At 38.2% G+C, this 23,913-nt stretch overlaps 1 protein-coding gene across 1 annotated transcript in view; it reads left to right on the forward strand.

Moving 5' to 3' along the window:
• Positions 1-23,913, forward strand: part of GPR158 (G protein-coupled receptor 158) — a 637,652-nt gene that overhangs the window by 46,506 nt on the left and 567,233 nt on the right. The window contains 1 exon segment of the mRNA XM_006871655.1: positions 3,817-3,922. Within this exon segment, the coding sequence (XP_006871717.1) occupies positions 3,817-3,922 (106 nt within the window).

Consider the following 23,913-nt stretch of genomic DNA (forward strand, 5'->3'; position numbering starts at 1 on the left):
CAGCCCAAGTCGTAACCACTACGCTACCAGAGCTCCTTAGTTTACTAACTAATCAACTTCAAATAAGGTTTTAATGGAAGTATATAATGACAATTATAAGGAGATCTGGTAGTGTAGTGATTACAAGTTGGGCTGCTAACTTCACAGTCAGCAGTTTGAAACTACCAACTATTCCATGGGAGAAAGATGAGGCTTTCTGCTTCTGTAAAGATTTATAGCCTCAGAAACCCTATGCAGGGTCACTATGAGTTGGAACTGACTCCATGGCACACCACCACCATAATGACAATAGTAGTTTAATAGGAAATTTTATGACATTTAAGGTGACTGGTGATTTAGAGTGTGAATATAAATGGTTTGTTAAGTTAGAACTCTTACCCTAGGAAGGCTACCTTTAAATACTTTTTCTACCTGCCCCTCTCCAACTCCCCTCTCCTTTCCCTGTTTTAAGTCCCTCCTCCTACCCCCACCACTTGTTACTTTGTTACATATAATACACTTATTTGGTATAACCATCTACCTCACAAGAGAAATAAACTTCATGAAGGCAGGCTCCCTTCTCCCCGCTCAGTTACTAATGCTAAGAATAGTTCAGAGGCCAAGCATAGTTCAGGCTCATAGTGGGCATCAACAAATATTTATTGAATGGATGAAATAAAGAATTAGTTATTTTCCAAATAACATAAAGTAGAGCCAAGAATAGACTTGCATGATTGATATGACCTGTGTGGAGTGTGGTTCTATTAGAAGTCCTTATCTTGAAGTCACTAGACAAATATTTGTTGAATCCCTACTATTTTCAAAATGATAACTTTCCAAATTCCCCAGCCTTTACCATCCATTCTCTACTGGATATCTTGGTACTTTTGAAAATATTTAAATGTCTTAGCACCTTTGGTGCTCTTTGGGGGCAGGGCCTGTGTGGTTCACCTTTGCATCCCTTATAGTGAAAGACACAGCCCAGAAAACAGATATTTATTGACATAGTGAAGGGGTGAACTGGGTTTAGGTATTCAGTTGCCCGATAAATCCAGTTATTTGTCACATGGGAAAACATTATTTTATGGCATTGGTAGCCCACCACAGTAATATCTTGCAAGCTGAGATCTGTTTCTTTGAAAGGTTTGCAAGTATTGGGTTTTCATTTAATTAATCATCAAAAAATTAAACATATTATGTGATATCTGGATAACCAAATACTGGCAGGATGTTTTAGTGTCCCTGTTTACTTTTGTGTCTATTTTGAGCATGTTAGCTCTATGTCGTATAATATTTTGTCAGAGGTTAAGGAGAAAAGAATATAGGCAAACTAAAAATAGGCAGATTTATTTACCCCCAATAAAGGCCAATTAGACCAGTCTTTTGGAAGATTTCACAGTAGTTTAAAAGGAGAACTGGGAGGAGAGAAATGAGTCATAACGTGTTAACAGTATAGGCTTGCTGAGTAACCTCTGGATGGCATAAATGGCTAAGCACTGGGCTACTAACCAAATGCTTGCCAGTTCAAACCCAATCAGAAAGAAAAGAAAAGAAAAAAACCCCTCAAAAGTAAGGCCTCATAGTCTTTGAAAATAGGACTTTGACAAGGCCACAACCTTAAACACCAGTGAAGCAGTTTTTTTCTGCACACATCGGGTCTCCATATGTTCGAATCAACTTGATGGCAACTAATAACAACAGACTTACTGAACCAACTATAGACACCACGTGTCTGTTTAAACATGATTTAGTTTTGGAAAAAAACCATATTATTAGCCCCTTTAAATTAATATTGCTAATTTAAATTCTGTTGGTTTTATAGCTTTGCTTGCATCGATTTGTAATTTTGTTTGTTTTAAAGCTATCAGAGCTACAATACAAGGATTTCACACCTAGATTATACCAATTTGAGTAATATTGTAATGAAAGTGGAGTCCTGGAGTGGTGGTATAGGATAAGCACTGGACTGCTAAACCACAAGGTCTGGTGGTACAAACCCACCAGCTGCTCCTTGGAAACCCTACACAGGGTCACTGTGAGTAGAAACTGACTTGACAACACTAAACAACAACAATAATGAAAGTAGTTTAAATTGGGGAGGATGAGACCTTGAAAATTCATTCCTCTGTGGCTGTTCTGATGTGGTACTGTAGAATAAGCACTGAATTGCAAGGTCGGTTTGAACTACAAGGTTTGTGGTTCGAACCTACCAGTTGTGCATTGGAAACTGTATACAGGATTGTGAGTCAGAACTTACTTGACGGCATTTAACAATAACATGGATATTTTATACTTTGCTCAAATCTGAAAATAAAAAATAAACTAAACAAAAACTCCATTACAAAACTTTGGGCTTCAGGTGTCAGAGCACAGCATATTTGTTTTAATAAAGTCCAGGTTTGGCAATGCAATTCAGATAAATATTTCTGCTGCTGCGTCTAGTAGTGGCAGTGATAAAAATAGAAGGGAGGAATCTAGGAATAGGTAGGGAGATTGGTTGGTGACAATGGGATACTTTTATGCAAACTAGAAGCTTTCTTTACAATTTTGCTTTCGATTGGCTCTGAATTTGTGAGTTCTTGTTTTCAACGATATTTTTCAAATTCTATGTGAAGTACAGTGTTTTTTTTTCCAGATATAAAAGAAAACATATTAATCAGCACTTTCATAGATATTGCTAATCTCCATATTTGCGATGGTGTGCAGGGAGACCTAAAGAGCTGGTAAAGTTATTGGGATAGAAGATCAGAAGATAGGGATGCTTATTTCTTGATACTACCCTCCCTCAGGGGAACAAGGGGGCACAGTAGGATAAATACTGGAATGTGAACTATAATGTTGGCTGTTCAAGCTCACCAGCTACTTATCAAAAATCCTGTACAGAATCACTAATGACTCAGAACTGATTCTTGGCCCTTAACTACCACACTACCTTCCGCCAACTTGCCATCCTTCTGACCTTACAATGACAAATAGGAGTAGAAAGTAATGAGATGAATGAGAGCTTTGTTTTGAGTTACTTTCACAGAAGAAGCTTTGGGAGCAGGTATTGTTTCAAAGTTGAGTTTGTTGATTCACAGACAATCAAAAACTATTGGAGTACCTTACTCTGTACAAAGGAACCTGGTAGCGCAGCATTTAAGTGCACAACTGCTAACTGAAAAGCTGAGTGAACGAACCCACTAGCTATTTCATGGGAGAAAGATGTACCAATCTGCTTTCATAAAGATTGTTGTTGTAGTGGGTAAGTGTGAACTCATAGCGATCCCGCATAGGGTTTCTGAGGAGCAGCTGGTGAATTTGAACGGCCACTTTCTGGTTATAATTAATCTTGAGGTCCAGTGCTTATCAAAAGGTGCCACACCTGATGTCCTATAGGGTCGCTAGGAGTCAGAATGCACTAGAAGGCAACAGGCTTTACTCCAGCTAAGCATTGTGGTGTGGCACTGTAGGATAAGCACTGGACTACTAACTGCAAGGTTGATGGTTCAAATCCACCAGTCACTCTTTGGAAATCCTATACAGGGTGGCTATGTGTCAGAACCAACAAAGTGGTTCTCAACAACAACAAGAACAACAAGCATTATGCTAGGAGCTGAAGACAGGGCAGTGAGCAATACAGAGCCGCTGCCTTTGAGCTAACGTATAAGTAGTACTTGTCGATTCTGGCTATTGTGTCTCTCTTTTCACTTGGTGCATTTTAGATAAATATGAGTGGGCAATTGGAAAACTTGTAGTTTGTTCTTTATGCTAATTTGTCTAATTCCCAGGGTAGAAACAAGAGTTAGAAACTATAGACTCAGATTAACCTGTTCTTTTTCTCTTTCTGTTTTTAAGGGGTGTCATGAAAGTTGATATCAATCTTCAGAAGGTGGACATTGATCAATGTTCCAGTGATGGCTGGTTTTCAGGAACTCATAAATGCCACCTTAACAATTCAGAGGTAAGAACATGACAATAAAATCCTTTGAAATCAAAAGCTCATCAGAAATGCTCTATTTTTGAATGTATTGTATTTGTGTGAATAAGTGAACAAGAGGCTTCTTACTGGTGAGAAAAAAAATCTCCCCATGTAGGTCTCAGTGCTGCCAAATGGATTGAAAGAGGAGTAGAAAATAAAACTTGCACGGAGTATCCATTTATTTAGGAACTATAAGAAGGCTAAATCTAAAATTTTATCTGAAGTTTGACTTTAGTTAAAGGCTGACCATATTCTTCAAAATGTGTTAGAATATTAAAATAGCCAGAAAGTGAAGAGCCAGTTCTAGGAGGGGTCAACCAGATAGTGCACAAATTTATGGAATATGATACTTATTGAAACATGGATGGTGTTCATTCAAATACACTGCCATTTCTCTGAAGAGCACTAGAGAAATCAAAACAGGGCGATTTTGCAATTAAGGAGGAAACTATATACAGGAACCTGGAAAGAAAATGTGTATGTGTGTTTTACATTTTAAAACTCCTATCCATACTTGTTTTGATGGGATGCTGGTTGGTAAGGACGAGGCATATAGATATTTTGCTGCTGAAAATAAAACTGTCACTAGTCTCCTGTAGTTTCAGATATAAAATATGATGACACAGTGATAATTTAATTTTCAGCACTCTGTCATTCAGGTCCCCAAATGTTATGAAACAAGTATACAATAAATATCCTGATCTTAAAGTCCCAAGTTAGGGTTAATGGGTTTGTGAAGAAAACCAGCTTGATTTATTTAAATGACAGAGGACATTCATATAAATATAGCATTCCATATCTTTGATTTGAATTTCTTTCATATATGAGATGTTGTTATTGTTAGATGCCATCAGAGAGGTTCTGACACATAGCGACCCTATATTGAACAGAATGAAACACTGCCAGGTCCTGCCTGCCCCAGGCTTACAATTGTTGTTGTGTTTAAGCCCATTGTTGCAGTAACCGTGTCAAGCCATCTTGCTGAAAGTCTTCCTCTTTTTGCTGACCCTCTACTTTACCAAGCATGATGTCCTTCTCCAGGGACTAGTCCTTTCTGATAACATGTTCAAAGTATTTGAGACAAAGTTTTGCTCACTTCTAAGGAGCATTCTGGCTGTACTTCTAAGACAAATTTATTAATTCCTCTGGAAGTCTATGGTATTTTCAAAATCCTTTACCAACACAGTAATTAAAAGGCATCAATTCTTCTCTGGTCTTCCTTAGTCATTGTTCAGCTTTCACATGAATATGAGGTGATTGAAAATATGATGGCTTAGGTCAGGAGCACTTTAGTCCTCAAAGTGACATCTTTATTCTTAACACTTTTGTAGGAGATTTGCCAAATGCAATATGCTGTTTTATTTCTTGACTGCTGCTGCCATGATGTTCATTCTGGATCTAGGTGAAATGAAATCCTTGGCAACTTTTAATGTTTTCTCCATTTATCATTAGGTTGCTTATTGGTGCAGTAGTGAAAATTTTTGTTTTCTTTACGCTGAGGATCAATCCATGCTGGATTCATGTTCTCTTGGCTTTAAGCAAGTTAGGTTGTATCTTTTGCATATAAGAGGTTGTTAACGAGTCATTCTTCATTTCTGATGCTATGTACTTATTCATTTAATCCAGCTTCTTGGTTGTTTTCACACCATACCTTTCCTGATTTTAAGCCATGCAATAGTCCTTTGTTTTACTAGAACACCTGCCTCTTGGTCTATGAACAGATTTTGCTTGAGTACAAGGAAGTGTTTTGGAATTCCCATTATTTGCAATGTTCTCCATAATTTGTCGTGATCCACACAGTTGAATGCCTTTGTATAACCAATGAAACACAGGTAACATCTGCTAGTATTCTCTACTTTCAGTAAAGATCTAGCATCAGCAATGGCATTCCTTATTCCATGTCCTCTTCTGAATCTGGCTTGATTTTCTTGTAGTTCCATGCCTATATACTTCTGAAACCATTTTCAAATTATGTACAGCAAAATACTGTTTGGTAATTTCCACATTCTTTTGGATCACCTTTCTTTGGTATGGGCACAAATATGGATGTTTTTCAGATGTTTGACCAAGTGAGTGCTTTTAGCACTATATCCATTTATTGAAACATCTCAGTTGGTATTCTGTCAATTCTTGGAGACTTGCCTTTTCTTTAATGTCTTCAGTGCAACTTGGACTTCTTCCTTCAATATCATGTCTTTTTTTTTTTTTTTTTTTTAAGAATTAGGGTTATTGTTAGGGGTAAGGTTTTGGTTAAGGCTAGGGTTAGAGTAGTTTTGGACTAGTATTTAGGGTTATAGTTAGATTTATTTTATTTTATTCTTGAAATCTACTTGATTTCCTCTTCATTTGGAAGTTCTGTAACTACATTAGTCCCTCTTCTTAACTTAAGTTTTTGTTGTTATTGCAACTGTATCTCTGGTTCTCTCTTTTCAGTCGTGTAGGTCTGTTTTACTTTACATACTTCTATATCTGTGTTGAGCCTAGCTGATACTGTCGCATATAGTAGTTTCAGGCTGTTGTCTGCTGTTGGTTCTCTGTACAGAATCTCCCTTTAGTATTTTTTGTAAGGTTGGTCTGATTTTTACATCAAAATTCTTTTAATTGATTATCTGAAAATGTTCTAATTTTTCCATAATATTTGATGAACAGTTTGCTGGATATATGACTCTTGGCTAGAGTCCTGGTGTGGCACTATAGGATAATCATTGGGCTGCTGAAACCCTATTCAGGATCACTGAGTTGGAACCAACTTGATGGCACTTAACACCAACAATGACAATGATTCTTGGTTGGCAATTATTTTCATTCAGAGTTTTATATGTGATTCCTTTGTTTCCTTGCCTGCATGATTTCTGCTGAGACTGAGCTTAGTCTCTTATTAGTTCTCCTTTGTTAGGTAACTGGTCATTTTTCCTGAGCTGCTTTCAGGATTCTTTCTTTGTCTTTGATTTTAAAAAGTGTGATTATAATATGTCTTGACATTTTCTTTTGGGGTTTATCCTATAACTTTTTTCTTTTTTAAGTAATTTTTTTTATTGTGAATTGAGTGATAATTTACATGGGCGAATATCAGCTTTACATTCATCCTGTTGTATTTCATTTCTTTGCATTGATTACAATCCCCTCCATGTATTATCATTCAGCAGCATTTGCTTCCATTCCCTCTGTTTGTTTTTTTTTTTAATGTACACCAAAGCACTCAGGAATATATAACCATTCAAACAACCAAAGGGTACACCCTGCAAGCCTGCCTCTGGCTGTCAGCACCTAACCCCTCTTCCTCCTGAGTCCAGACTCCCCAGCTGCTCCAACTTTTCACGTCTCTGCCTCCATCTCTGGTGTCACTGCTTCTCTGGATAGGGTCGCACACTGCTCTTCTCCCTTGATGGTCCCAGAGTCCTCCACTTCTGGACTGCAAGATCAACCACTCTCCTCCTTTTGCTGCAAAACATATACCTTTACCTTTGCAACACTCAACAATCAGTCCTGATAACAACTATTCACTATTGAACCACACAAGTCTTATCCCCATCTCCTTTCACCAGCTGCATCCAGACAGGTTGGAAACCACTCAGTGGAGATCCTACCTTTCCCCATGAAACTAGGCCCCTCTTGAAAGCTTGTAAGCCAGTCACTTCGTACCTTTGTAGTCCCCTTCCCCCAATTTTGGGTAGCCAATGTCTAAGTTGCCTATCCCTGTCAACCCTGTACCAAGGGAGTGGGAATGATCCTCTCTGTAAAGATTTGTATCCACTTCAAAAGAGGGAACAACATCCGTAAGTATAGGTCAAGTTCATCAAATTTTAGCCAATTACTCTTTTTTTTCCTCTTCTTTCTTCCACTAGTCAAATTCTGATCATTTTGTCATTGAAGCTAGGTCAAATGAGTATTATCTGCAGGTATGGGTGTGCTTGTGCATCTCCCTTCACGTCATATCAGCTGGATGCTTCACTCTCTGCTCTAGTCTTCTGTGGTATCCTGTAACTTCTTGAATGCCTATCTTCTCATCTTTCATGATGTTAGGGAAGTTTCCTTCCAACAACTCTTGGACAATATTCTCTGTTATTTATTTATTTAGTCTCTTCTACCTGTTGATAATAAGTTATTCCTCTTTATAGTGTCCCACAAAAATCTTAGTCTGTTTTGGATTTTTCTTTATTGTTCCTCTAGGAGATGAATATTAAGAGATAGCCTATAAGTGCAGCCATTCAACCTGCCATTGATTTAACCTTACTTCTTTGCTCTTTCAATGTATTATATGTTTCTGAAGTCTTTCTATTAATCTTTTGACTTTCTAATTGCTGTTTTTATGGTTCCCTATTTTCCATTTATTTTTCAGTTTGTTTCCTGAATTCTTCTATAGATTTGTGCTTATTTTCATTGGTTTTTCTACAGTTTTCTCAATTATTCTCTTAATCCATTGAAGTTGCCTAAATAGCATTCTTTTAAATTCCTTATCAGGCAGTTCTGATATCATTTCTGATGTTAAATATTCTGACTCTATTTTGCTTACTTGTTTGAGACACTCTGTCTTGTTTCTTCCTGTAAGTTGAAATTGTCTCTTTCCTCTGAGGCATTGTGGTGTCATATTTATATTTAATTGATGATTGTATATTGCTGTGTTCTCAGGCACTCACCACCTGTCTGCTGGTGGATGTTGTAGAGAGTAGAAGGGCTAATACAGTTCTCTTTCCACTGTTTGTCTTGCATAGTTCAGGGTGGGTTCAAGCACCTACAAAAGCAGCAACACCATGCTTTGTGCCTGACTCCAGATAGAACAGAGTGTGTGCAGGAGGGGATACCATTGGCCATTGGATTAGTGAGATCAGGGACCAGCCATACCCCTGGCTACTAGGAGGGCATCGGAACCGGGAAGAACTGCACCCCCTTGCCACCAACCTCCAGCTACATCCTGTGCCTGCGGGCCACTGTATCAACAGCCACTGGCTAAAGCTCAATATGGTTATGCCACTCTATGTGGGCCAACAGCCCCCCTGATTTTCTTCTCTCTCACTGCTCCTGTTCAGTTTCCTCTTCCAGTTGACACTCAGTCTACCTCTGTGTCCTATCCTCTGATGCTCAAAGTTGCAGGATCACCATGTGTATCTGATTCATTCGATCTGCATTGTCCTGCAATTGGTTCTGGGTCTTTGTTGCAGAGGTTTGGCTCAGTGCATCTGTCTACTCCACCAACCTATCTGGGAAGTAAGTCCTTGATCTTATGCTACCTCCTGAAATAGTTGAACAGTGACCAGTTATTTTTGGTAAGGTGACTCTGTGCATTCCTTTAATCTTATTTGATGCTTTCTGCATCATTCCGTATTTTGCCCATAGAATCCTTCAGTATTTCAAGTCAAGGCTTGACTTTTTCTTCAGTTCTTTCAGCTTGAGGAATGCTGAACATGTTCTTCTCTTTGGCATTTCTAACTCCAGGTCTTTGCACATTTCACTATAATACTTGGCTTTGTCTTCTTGATCTTCCCTTTGAAATTTTCTATTCAACTCCTGTACTACCCTATTTCTTCCACTCGCTTTATGCTCTATGCTCAAGAGTAAATTTCAGAATCTCTTCTAACATCCATCTTGGTCTTTTCTCCCTTTTCTTTTTAATGACCTCTTGCTTTCTTCTTGTATGATGTTCTTGATGACATCTCACAACTCCTCTGGTCTTTGGTCATTAGTGTCTAATATAACAAATCTATTCTTGAGATGGTCTCTAAATTCAGGTAGGATATACTCAAGGTCATGTTGTGGTTCTTGTGAACTTGTATGAATTGTCTGAAGCTGAAGCTTGAACACATATATACGTATGTGCTCATTGTGTGTTTGCTGTGCACATATCCCACCACATAAACTCACATACCACCACATAACCTTCCGTAGTCTCACATTACCCACATACACACACACACCTTCCTGCCCTCCAGTGTAATCTCTCACAACTCATCAATGCCTAACTCCCCAGAAACTCTCTAGTTCCCCACATTCTCCTAAGTCCATCACAGATCTCATCTCTATACCCATGACCCCATGTATGTCTCCACACATCCCCACACCTTTTCATAGCCTACCTCCACAGCTGCCTCTCACTCTTTCCTTTCTTCTACTTGGATGAACTCATATGAATGAGACTTTTTCTGCCTTGTCAACTGAGAAAAGTGAAGATACTCATTTTGACTACTCTTTTTTATTTATTATGGTTTTGAATATTTCTAAGTCTCTCATTCCTTTTGAACGATTCTGGCATTTCTAAAGATATGAAGTCCAATCATTGCTCTGATGGATATCTTTAGCTTGAGTATTATTGCATGCCAATGGCATATAGCCACTGAGTTTTGTCCTTTAGCCAGAGTGGAATTTTTTCTGCATGGGTATCATATTGTGGATATTGATCTGTGTGTGCTCATTTCGGTATAGCCTTGTTTCAGTGGTGTTTCTGAGAGGTTCAATAAGCCGTCTGTCTAGAAACAAGGGGATATTTACTTTTCAGTTTGTTATAGTTGCTGCTTGCCTTTAATCATCTTGGTGTCATTTTGTTGTTTTTTTTTATATAGCATATCTAATTATTTTATGAGATGGTCATATTGGAGGGGCCTCTTTCTTCTTTTGGAAGTTTGATTTATTTTCCCTGAATCAGAGTTATTAATTTTCTGAGTTTTGTATCTTTTTTAAGCTTTCAGGTAAGCTTAATTATTTCAGTAGGAAATAATACCTCTCTTCTGATTAACAAAGATTAGGATGAAATGTATAATTTCACCTGCATTATATTTGTTTGATTCTTATTCAACAACTGGAAGAAAAACATGCAAGACAACTGACGAGACAGTTAAATGAATTTCATTAAAAAATGTTGTAGAAAGAAGTTTAATGATCAACTATAACATCAATAAGTAATGAATCTACAAAAATCTGTAGATAATTCCCACCACCTTTTGTTCCCAGAAGTTAGGGGTATGGCATCTTTGTGTTCTGGGGTAGACCCTTGAGTTCCTTCTGGCTATATTCTGCCTTACAAGGGGCTGCCACAAAACTTGTACATTTTATATTTGGCTTCTTTATTGTCCTGCAGTTGGTTCTGGTCATCCTAGGTACTGACAACTGTTCACACTCTATCCTCAGTCCAGTTGCTAGGAGTAGTCTTTTAATACCTTCCTTGCCAATTCATCATTGGCTTCTCTTCAAGTTTTATTCCTTAGGAAACAGAAAGAAAATCTCTTTCATGGGACATTTTTCTTCTGTTTTGTCTCTTCTGTTTGTCACCAATCTCCTATTACTGGCCCCAAGTATCACTGTGTAGAATGGGTTATCTTAGGACATACTTAGCAAAAGTCACATATAGAATTTAGGGGTCTGTTTATGAATATTCATGTCATTAGAAGTAGAGGCATTCATCATGGTTTAAGTGGGTTTTATCTAGATGATGTTTAGCATTCATCTCTTTTAAATGGTAGAGGTCACCACAAATTTCAAAGTTATGAACTTTTCACTTTTTAAAGGTTTCCAGTGTATTGACTATTCTATTTCTAGGATATGTTCAACAAGAACAGCAGCTCTGATGTTGAAAGAGCTAAGTGGCAAGCGACCAATGGCAGAAGCCTTATTAAGTACTGTTAGAAGCATTTTAACAAGGAATGGAATGGTCCATCAAGAAGATATTTCTCAGTGGAGTTGAAAGAACAGTCGTTTCAGGATGTAAGAGGCTGCAAAGTTATTTTTTAAAGCATATATTAAAACAAAATCTGAGTCCATGCCCTGAACTAGATTATTTTGGCTGCTTTCATAACTGACTCAGATTCCTGCAACATGGACTTGATCATGCTTTCAATATCCATTTCAGTAATTTTTTTAAAAAAGCTTTTATTGTGAATTGAGTGATAGTTTACATGGGAGAACATCAGTTTTGCTATCAACCTATTGTATTTTGTTACATTGCAATGATTACAATCCCCTCCGTGTATCATCAGTTAACAGTATTTGCTTCTGTTCCCTCTTTATTTATTTTGATGTACACAAAAACATGCAGTAATATAGAATTGTTGAAACAATCAAAGGGCACATTCTGCAAGCCCACCTCCTGGCCGCTAGCACATAACCTTTCTCTTTCCATGAGTCTAGAGTCCTCAGCTGCTGTCTCTCTCCATGTCATCACCTTTGCCTCCATCTCTGGTGTTGCTCCTTCTCTGATTAGGGTCCCATGTTCTGCTCATGCTCTTCCATCTCTAATTCTTGACCTATATTCATATCACTGTTTTCTTTGAGTCCATGAAATCTTGTCTTAAAGAAGAGTTGACTACTGACATTAAATTAACTGATATTGATATTTGTTTGAAAACTTTTCTTTTGCTACATGTGAACATTTTCAAATGAATTGATTTAATTCCAGGTGGTACAGAATTCTGAGCATAACAAAGTCCAAAGAGCAGCTCTGGAAAGCTCTGGTTTGGGTTTACTCTGACACACACAGCTAAGACAGGAATGGCTGAATGAGAACTAAAGAGATGAACTGCTGTGTGATTTCATTTTCTTCTTTTTTTTCTAAAAAAATTTACTCTTAAATATACAACAGGCTTCAAGACAACACTTCATCCAAACTGTAGATGACATGAGATGTTATAGTAAGGAGTTTTGATGTTTAAACAGGAATGGAATCAAGGGTCATCATCACCTCAGTCACAAATAATTTATTTTATTTTTTAAAGTTTTTATTGTGAATTGAATGATTAGTTTACAAGGGGAACATCAGGTTTACACTCATTGTTTCATTGCAATGATTACAATCTTCTCTGTGCATCATCATTCAACAGTATTTGCTTCTATTCCCTCTGCTTTTTTGGGGGGTGGCGGGGGGTGTATATGAAATCTCTCAGGAATATATATAATCATTTAAATAACCAAAGAACACATTCTGCAAGCCCACCTCCTGGCCGCTAGCACATAACCTTTCTCTTTCCATGAATCTAGAGTCCTCAGCTGCTCCCTCTCTCCATGTCCTCCCTCTCTGGTGTCGCTGCTTCTCTGGTTAGGGTCCAGCATTCCACTCATGCTCTTCTCCCTTGAAGGTCCTAGGGTCCTCTGTTCCTGGACTGTAAGATTAACTACTCCCCCACTTTTGTTATAAAACTTCTACCTTTACAGTTGTGACAGTTGCAATTAGTCATGATAATAGTTACTCACTGTTGAATCATAATAATCTTATCCCCGTCTCCTTTTACCAAACCTGTCTAGACAAAATGAAAATTATTCAGTGGAGAGTCTACCTTCCCACATACACTCTGAAACTAAACTCTTTTTTTTTTTTTTAAAGTTTTTAATGTGAAATAAGTGAAAGTTTACAGGGCAGATCATCAGTTTTACATTCAACAAATCGTATACTTTGTTTCATTACAGTGGTTATAATCCCCTCCATGTACCACCAGTTAACAGTATTGCTCTCTATTCGTTTCAGCTCTCTATTTTTTAAAACACTCAGGCATATATAATAATTGAAACCACCAAAGGGCACATTCTACAAGTCTACCTTCTGGCCGCCAGCTCTTAGTCCTTCTCTTTCCATGAATCTAGAGTCCTTAGCTGCTCCCTGTCTCCATGTCCCCATCTCTGCCTCCATCTCTGGTGTCTGCTTCTCTAGATAAGGTCCCGCATTCCACTTGTGTTCTTCTCACTTGATTGTCCTAGAGTCCTCTGTTTCTGGTCTGTAAGAGTAACTACTCCCCCATCTTTGTTATAAAACTTCTACTTTTATTATTATGACAGACACAATTTGTTAAGATAACAATTACTCACTAGTTTTTGTCCCCTTTCTTTTGCTACAAAACATCTACCTTTACATTTCCAATCCTCACAGTCAGTCCTGATAGCAATTATTCACTGTTGTACCACAAGAGTCCTGTCCCCATCTCCTTTCATCAGCCCTGCCCAGACAGATTGGGTACTACTCAGTGGAGATTCTACCTTCCTCCATGCCCTCTGGATCTAGGCTCCGTCTTGAAAGTTTGTAAGCCAGTCACTTCTTGTCTTTCTAGCCCCTGTCCCCCCTCACACATTTTGGGTAGCCAATGTCCAAGTTTCCCATCCCTGTCAGCCCTGTGTACTGAGGGGGTGGGAATTATCCTCATTATAAAGATTTGTTCCCCTTTTTGAGCTACTGCATCCATGGGTGTAGGTCAAGTTCATCAAATTGTATCAGATTACTCTTTTCTTCCTCTTCTTTCTTCTTTTAGTTGTGTTCTGATAATCCAGCTATTGAAGCCAGGTCAAGTGGGTATTATCTGCAAGTGTGGGTGTTCTTGTGCATATGCTCTTACTTCTTATCAGCTGGACACTTCACTCTCCACTCTAGTCCTCTGTGGCCATGTCACTGTCTCTGGGCCCAGGAGTCCCCAGGTCTTGCCATACTGCTGGGCAACCAGTTTCAAAGAAGTCTATTGAACGTGGTCAGACTTAGCTCACAGCTTCATTGCTGTTTTTCCCTCACTTCCAGTCAGACCACATGCCTGCTCATGTATTCCCCTTGAGTCTTAGTCTGGGAAGGGGGTTTGCCCTGAGTGGACCCAACCACTTGCCTTGATGTGTCCTGGGTGAGCAACTTGTTTGTTCTTGTATAAACTCCCTCTTGAAAACTTGTAAGCCAGCCACTTCATGCCTCTATAGCCCCTCCCATTTTAGGTATCCAATGTCTAAGTTGCCTGTCTGTATCAATCCTGTATACAGAGTGGATAGGATTGATTTTGGATGTGAGGACTCCTTCCCTCTCGGTTGGTATTTTGAGGTACTACATCTATATGTACAGGTCAAGTTCATCAAATTGTAGCAATTTACACTTAAGGACAGTTTATTTTTTGCCAGAGTTTAAATTCTACCTGTGGCCAGGGGTCCTTCTCCGGGCCTTCATTTTTAACTCCTCACGTTTCTACTGCTCTTTTTTTTTTTTTGTTTCTCGTCAAAGTCTTATCTTGCTCATCCATTTCCTTGTTCTGTTTCTTGGGTTGTTTCAGGGGCTTCTTCTTGAAAACTTTGCAGCCTGACATGGCACCTTCCAACCCTTCCCCAGATATGACAATGAAAGCAAAGCTCACTGTCTAATATTTTATCATTCTTTGAAGTATGAGATCTTAGGATAGTGGCCTTGAAATTTTTTTGTTGATATTTTATTAGTAAAAATAAGCGTTCACTGTTTGGTATGTGTACAAATTTACAAGCATATTCGCTTTTTGCTATACTTAATCAGAATGAGATAAAGGTGATACAACATTTTAAAGTTAAATTATAGCCATTGAATTGAATCTGATTTAACAATCCTAAGGACAGTGTAGTACTAGCCCATAGGGTTTCTGAGATTGTAAATCTTTAAAGGAGCAGATAGTGTCATCTTTCTTCCATGGAGCAGCTAGTGAGTTTGAACCTTATGGTTAGCAGCCCTGCACTTAACCCAATGTTCCCTTGTCATGCTTATATTTTCAAGTAACATATTATTATTATTTTAAAATAAATAATTATGTTATCTTCAATAGGAGAGCAATATATAGTCTTGATTCTTATTATTTGTAGATTCTGTATTTACAAATCTGTCTTCTCATTAAGATTTATTTGTAACCCCTTTATCAATAGTTGTTGTTGTTGGGTGCCATTGAGTTGGAACCGACTCATAGTGACCCTATGCACAGCAGAACAAAACACTGCCTAGTCCTGGGCCAATCTCAATATCAATAGTAGTGGTGCTCTTTTGGTCATTTGCAGACATGCAAAAGCAGTGAAGAATTTTAATTGCCTGATGCACCTGTTCCCAATTAATGTTAAACAGGTGATGCCTTCTTATAATGTAGAATAGCTCTCATAAAGTAAAACAAGCATTCTTTTGGCAGTGGTTTTAGAGACATGTTTTTCATGGTTTTATACATTTTGCTGGTGATTTTGCTGTTTAAAGTGATCCCCAATTGTAGTGGTAAGGTACTGTCTTGTGTTTGTAAGCACATGAAGGCTGTGATATGCTTTATGGAAAAAATCAGTGTCTTGGATAAATTTATTTAAGGTATGATTTATAGTGTTGTTAGACACGAGTTCATTGTGATAGAATAAAAAAATAGATATTTGAAGAAGGTGTCTTGAAACAGAAGTACGCATACAACAAGGTTATGTTTTGCTCATTGAAAGAAAATGCTGTGACCAGAGACTTGCAGGAACCGAGCTTTCTATTTCTCCTTAGAATAATGGTTCAGACTCCTGGTGTGGCACTGTAGGATAAGCACTGGACTGCTAACCACAAGGTCAGTAATTCAAGCCCACCAGCCACTCCTTAAAAACCCTATACACGATTGTTATGAGGTGCAATTGACTTGACGGCACTTAACAACAGTAACATTGACTTAGTTGGTGTTTGTGATAACTCTACAAAGCAGCACTGCTGTGAGTAATGAGATTTGACTGTAATCAACTGATTCACATTTTTGAAAAAAATGTAGTGAGAGTGTTATGATTGGATATGCATCATCCTTTAAAGAAATCTTAATACTTAGTAATGTGGTGATTCAGAGGTCCCTAAGTTCAGTTTATTTTTATACTTGGTTTTAATATCTGCCTTGTTGAAGAAGACACCTTATAAGGATATGCCAGTGTACACTGAAGAAATCAATTATTGACTACATTTGTCAAATTATGAAGCACACTTTATTCTCTCACATGATATCAATCAATCCTTGTGAACTAATTGGAAAGCTTGGCATCTTAATATTTTAAAGAATTAGATTAAAAATCCATGGAACCTCTTCATGCAAAATATTTTTAGACAGTTTAGACAATGTATTTCCAAGTTTAAAATGCATGGTTATGTGAATGTTTATATTTTTTGGCAAGAAAACTATATGACACTGCAGACATTTTCAAACATCCATTTTAAAAAATGCTTACTTCGAAAGTCTTTCTCATGGAGTGCTAAAATGTCACTGTTACTTTGAAGGAACAGATTATGTGTATTTTTTAAACAACTCACTGCATAGACAGTACTGATAACCACTTGTCATCACAGAAGATGTCAGCAAATTTGCAACATTTGTTTTTTTGTTTGTTTTGTAAAGAATGATATGAGTACTTTACTTTGAGATAGTCTGAGAATATTTCCTTGGGAAGATATTTTTATACTCACACACAATCTCATCATGAAGAATCATAAGTATTTTACAATCTAAAATAATTTGTTGTTCTTGTTAAGTACCGTCCAGTCAGTTCCAACTCATAGCAACCCTGTATAGGCTTGAAATCTTAATGGGAGCTGAAAGGTTCATCTTTCTCACAAGGAACAGCTGTTAAATATAAATAGAAGTTAAATATAAATACAGGATCTTGTATTTTCCTCTCCCTTCCCAATTAATTTCATATGTAGTCTGCTTTAGAGATCACTTGTTCAAGTTATCAGATCACTGTTCTATCCTGAATTGCTAGGATAGTGTATCATTAATTTAGCTATGACTTTAAGTGGCCCCAAGATGGATGGAGCAGGTTTTGAGACCTTCACTTGCTAATGGGACATGATTCAAAATGAGTAAAAAAGTTGCAAACATTCATTAGTAATTGGAATGTATAAAATATGAATCTAGGAGAATAGGAAGTCGTCAAAAATGAAATGGAATGCATAAAGATTAATATCATAGGCATTAGTGAGCTAAAATGGACTGGTATTGGCCAATTTGTATCAGACAGTCATGGTTTATTTTGCTGGGAATGACAAATTCAAGGGGAATAACAGTATTCATCATTTAAAAAGAACATTTCAAGATCTATCTTGACACTGCTGTGATATGTCTATATGCCTACAAGGGAGATGATATTCAAATTTATGTACCAACCACTAACGCCAATGATGAAGTGAAGAATTGTACCAACTTCTTCTGTCTGAAATTGTTTAAACATGCAATCACGATGCATTAATAGTTGCTGGTGATTGGAATGTGAAAGTTGGAAACAAAGAGGAAGAATGCTTAGTTAGAAACTATGTCCTTGGTTATACAAAGGATGCTGGAGATCCCATGACATAATATTGCAAGACCAATGGCATATTCATTGCAAATACCTTTTACAAACAACATAAAAGGCAACTATACCCCTGGATCTCACCAGAAGGAATACACAAGAATCACATTGACTACTTCTGTGGGAAGTGATGATGGAGAAACTCAGTATCATCAGTCAGAACAAGGCTAGTGTCTGTTTTCTCATATGCAAGTTCAGGCTGAAGCTGAAGAAAATTAAAACAAGTCCATGAGAACCAAAATATGACCTTGAATTTATCATATCCCACCTGAAAATAGAGTCCATCTCAAGAACTGATTTGTTGCATTGAACACTAATGGCCAGAAGAGTTATGGGATGACATCAGGAACTTGATGCACAATGGAAGCAGGTCACTAAAAAGACAGGAAAGAGAGAAACTACCAAAGTGGATGTTAGAAGAGACTCTGAAACTTTTTCTTGAATGTAGAGTAGCTAGAGACTGGAAGAAATGAAGTAAAAGATCTTAACAAAGATGCTTGGCTGTCTTATGAATATTGGTTTCCCTTGACTGCTATATTAAAACAGACACTTGAATAGGATAGAAAGGAATGTTGGAAAACATGATTACAGAAAGCTTGTAAGCCTGTCTTCAGCCTGTAACTGATTGGAATACCTATAAAAGGGGTTTTAGAACTTTCCCATTAAAATAGGCTTCTTGCAGAGCCTTTGAAATGTATAGGACCTTAGGAGGAATCCTGTGCTCCACCCAGAACCTTCTGAGGTGGGACATTCCCACTAGAAAGGACAAGCAGATCAATCTAGAACTGTTAGAGCAACCGAAGATATATCTCCAAAGAAAGATCAGCAGGAAAAATCCAAAACAAAAATGGCAGTATGATTGGCTACTACAAGAACAAGCAAGTTGTTTGCCAGGGAGCCATCAAGGCAAGCAATCAAGTCCCTTCAGGACAAACCCACTTCCCAGACTGAAAGTCAAAGTGAACACATGAGCAGACTGAAACTCAAAGTGAACACATGAGCAGACTGAAACTCAAAGTGAACACATGAGCAGGCATGTAAACTTGCTGGCGACCACATTGGTCTACTGATGGGTGAAAGAGGGGGGAAGTCAGCAATGAAGAAATGGGCTGAGTTTAACCACGTTCCATAGATTCACAATGACCTGGAAATGAGAGAGAGAAGAGAAAGGGCTGATTGTTCTGAAGTGTGGTGAGACCTGGGGACTCCTGAGCCCATGGACAAGGACATAGCCACAGAGGTCTAGAGCTGAGAGTGAAGTATCCAGCTGATATGAAGTTATGAAGTGAGGGGATGTGCACAAGAATGCCCAAACTTTCGATAGTACCCATTTGACCTAGCCTCAATGGCTTGATAATCAGAATTTGACTAGAGGAAGATTAAAAAATATATATTGATAAAGCTAACGAGTGTAAATTGCTATAATTTGATGAACTTGACCTATACTCATGGATGTAGTAGCTCAAAATATCAACCAAGAGGGAAGGAGTCTTCACATTAACTATCAATGTTATCCCTTCTGTATAAAGGGTAGATAGGGATGGGCAACTTAGACACTGGCTGCCTAAAATGTTGTTGTTAGGTGCCATCGAGTTGGTACTGACTCATAGCGACCTTATGCACAGCAGAACAAACACTGCCCGATTCTGGGTGTGTCACTACTGTTGCCACGCTTGAGTCCATTGATGCTGCCACTTGGTCAATCCATCTCGCTGAGGGTCTCCCTCTTTTTCTCTGACCCTCCACCTTACCAAACATGATATCCTTCTCCAGTGACTGGTCCCTCCTGACAATATGTCCGAAATATGAGAGACGGAGTTTGGCCATTGTCCGAAGTATGAGATATGAAGTTTGCCTAAGATGAGGGGGCAATAAAGGCAGGAAGTGACTGGTTTACAAGTTTTCAAGAGGGAGTTTAGTTTAAGAGTATGTAGAGGAAGGTAGAGACCCCACTGAACAGTTTTCATCTTGCCTAGATGGATCTGGTGAAAAGAGATGGGGATAAGTAAAATTTTTATGGTTCAATAGTGAGTAATTGCTATCATGACTAATTGCAACTGTTACAACTGTAAAGGTAGAAATTTTGTAACAAAAATGGGGGGATAGTAATCTTACAGTCCAGAAACAGAGAACCCTAGAACCATCAAGGGAAAAGAGCATGAGTGGAATGCTGGACCCTATCCAGAGAAGCAGTAACTCCAGAGATGGAGGCAGAGATGAGGACATGGAGAGAGGGAGTGGCTGAGGACTCTGGATTCATGGAAAGAGAGGGACTGGGTGCTGGCAGCCAGGAGGCAGGCTTGCAGAATGTACCCTTTGGTTGTTTAAATTATTATATATTCCTTAGTCTTTTTGTGTACACCCCCTCCCCCAAACAACTAAAAAAACCCAGAGGGAATGGAAGCAAATACTGTTGAATGATGATGCATGGAGGAGATTGTAATCATTGCAATGAAACGATGGTGTAAAGCTGATGTTCTCCCATGTAAACCATCACTCAGTTCACAATAAAAATGTAAAAAAACAAAACAAAATCATAACAGTCCAATCATGAGAATGGCCTAGGATCAAAGCACTTTTAGTTCCATTTTTAAGGGGTTGCCATGAATTGGTCAGTGGTCACTATCAACAACATCTCCCCAAATTTTTTTTGTAAGGAAATGAAAATTTTCACAACTTTAAAAATTTTTTGAAATTCTTCACAACTTTAATGTTTCCTCTATTTATCAGTATGGTGTCTACTCATCTGGCATTAGGATCTTTGTTTATTTTACATAAGTTGCAATCCATACTGAAGACTGCAGGCTTTGATGTCCATCAACAAGTGTCTCAAAAGTCCTCCTGGCTTTCAGCAAAGTTGTGTCATTTGCTTTGTGAAAGTTGTTAATGAGCCTTCCTCTAATCCTGATGCCACGTTTTTCTTCATAGAACCCAGCTTCTCAAATTATTTGCTCAGCATGCAGGTTGAATAAGTGAAAGAATACAACCCTGTCACACACCTTTCTTAATATGAAACCATTCAGTGTTCCCATGTTCTGTTCAAACAACTGCCTCTTGGTCCAAGTACAGATTCCTCATGGGCACAATGAAGTGTTCAGGAATACTCATACTTCACAATGTTGTCCATAATTTGTCATGATCCACACAATAGAAAGCCTTTGCATAGTCAAATTCAAATTCGGAGTGCTGACTCTAAGGGAAGGCTTTCTCTTTGTCAGTTCTAGGGAAAGGGCCTTGTCTCTTTTCAGCTTCTGTAGGTGCAGTATTCCTAGATATCCCCATACATCTTGGCATCAAATTTCCCCTGGGACTAGGAGCTTCACCATGCAGGGAACTCCGGTCTAATGAACACACTCCTCTCCTGGTTCCTCTTTCTTGGTTCTTCTGTTAGGATTTACAACACAGAGAATAATTACATCAGTCAGAGCTGATCACATAAGATCATATAAAGAGGTGATTGCTTCATATTCTATCTCATTTTATGGAATTGATACCTACAATTTAACTGCTAAACCATTGAGAATCCTGACCCAGCCAAGTTGACATAAATCCTTAAATATCATAGATGGCTAAAAGCAACAACAAGTGTATCAGAGAAATGGTGACACCAGAACCAGGAGACCAACTTGAAATGGCCTACTGAGCAAGAAAAGCAAACACCTTGGAGCAGGAGATCTGCTGGTGGAATTGTGCCTTTTTGTACTTACTGGCAAAGTTAAAAGAATCTTGTAATACTTGCCTGGGCACTAAAGAAGTGAGTTTCTTCCTACATGCCCTCTGATCCTGATCCTGAGTTGCAGACTTTTGATTCTGATCCCAAGTTATAACCTGGTGCTTCTCCAAAAAGCCCCATAATCATGAGTATTGTTTGGGAGCTGTGGTAGCGTAGTGGTTACGAGTTGGTCTGCTAACCTCAGGTCTGCAGTTCAAACCCACCAGCTGTTCCATGGGAGAAAGGTGACGCTTTCTGCTCCTGTAAAGATTTACAGCCTCAGAAACCCTAAGAAGGGTCGCTATGAGTCAGAATTGACTCCGTGGCACACCACCACCACCATTACAGCAGATTATCAAACCCACCATAGACGGACAGAGTGGGAGGGATATTTGGTGTCAAAATTGATAAAAAAAAAAAAAAGGTTGGAAGGTGTTGCTGTGTTTGACTTCTACTTCATAGGAATCAGTGTTGATGCTAGTGATTCTCTCTCTTCACAAGTTAGAGTTCAGATACCCCACACAGCCACTTTTTACATAACTCAGTTGAAAACAAGAAACTTGCAAACTATTCTTAATCCCAATATTTCACATTGAAAACTCTAAAAACCTTACAGTAAATGGAGAAAATTGAATATTGTTAGGTGCCATCAAGTTGATTTGGACTCATAGCAACCATATGTGACAGAGTAGAAGTGTCCCCGTAGGGTTTTCTGCTCTTGGTTGCTTTATGAAAACAGATGACCAGCTCATTATCCTTCAGGGCCTTCAGGTGACTGTGAACAACTAACCTTTCTGTTTGCAGCTGAGTGCTTAACTCTTAAGACATATAATGACAATTTTCTAGATATTTGCACGACTACAGTATTTGTTGAGAGCACAGTGGATGTAGAGGATAAGCACTGGACTGCAAACCACGAAGTCAGTGGTTCAAGGCCATCAGTCATTCTTTAGGAGAAAGATGAGGATTTCTGTTCTCACAAAGATTTATAGCCTCAGAAACCCTATACAGGGTCGCTACAAGTTGGAACTGACTCAACAGCACTTAACAATAACAACAACAACAACAAAAAGTATTTGTAGCAAAGCTACTCTGTTCTCTCATTAACGGGATAAAATATGGTTATTTAACATAAAGCGTAACTCTCCTACCAGAATGTAGGGCAGCAATCAGATATTCACTGGTGTCTAGCCTAGCACCTGGCACATTGGTTGAATGAATGGATACAGTCTATTTGTTTCCTCCCTATAATATATATCCACTGCTTTTGATATTTTCACTGGAATTGTTCAAAATAAAGTTCATTTATTTGTAGACTATTATAACCTTGCTTAGCACCCTTCTCCTACCTACCCCTGCCCCAGGCTACATATTCTTGGATTTAGTCTAGTATTTTTGCCTTACCAGGCTTAGTCAGAAGATGCCTCATCACTGTGCAGTTGTGAAGCATTACTTTGATTTTCTTACACAGTCTTTCCTCCTAAAATTTATAGAAACTGATTATATTTTAAGAGTTTTTCACAATGCTCCTAGGAATAGGACTTATGTGGACTGAGATTGTTCCCAAAGTGTTAGGATTAGGATTTACCATTGCAAGCTCAACTGTACTGGGGTGTCTAAAAAATCAGCTAAGGGAGAGCTGTTTCTTTGGTTCAGAGAAATGCTCTGGGGAACCTAGCCTAGAGTTCACCAGTTGCTATCGCCATCTTGTGGTTGGGTGAAAGAGAAAATCTCTGGTATTTTAACTCTGAAGTGACTTTATTATTTAGTTGTTCAAACATCTTTTTTACTATTAGAATAGTATTCATTTTTCCTATGTCTAGTTGCAAGCTGGTTTGTGTATTTATTTCTAGTTAAATCTCAGGTTACCGTTACATTATTTCACCATACTTATTTAATCTGTGTGCTGGGCAAATAGTTCTAGAAACTGGATTATTTGAAGAAGAATGTGGCATCAGGATTGGAGGAAGACTCACTAACAACCTGCAATATGCAGATGATACAAACTTGCTTGCTGAAAGTGAAGAGAACTTAAAATACTTACTGGTGAAGATCAAATACCACAGGCTTAGGTATGGGTTGTACCCTAATGTAAAGAAAACAAAAATCCTCATTACTGGACCAATAAATAGCATCATGATAAGAAAAGATTGAAGCTGTCAAAGACTTCATTTCACTTGGATCCACCATCAACACTCATGGAAGTAGCAGTAAATAAATCAAATGATGTATTGCATTA

This window comes from Chrysochloris asiatica, unplaced genomic scaffold, assembly GCF_000296735.1.
Source record: "Chrysochloris asiatica unplaced genomic scaffold, ChrAsi1.0 scaffold00172, whole genome shotgun sequence".
Classification (NCBI taxonomy): Eukaryota; Metazoa; Chordata; class Mammalia; order Afrosoricida; family Chrysochloridae; genus Chrysochloris; species Chrysochloris asiatica.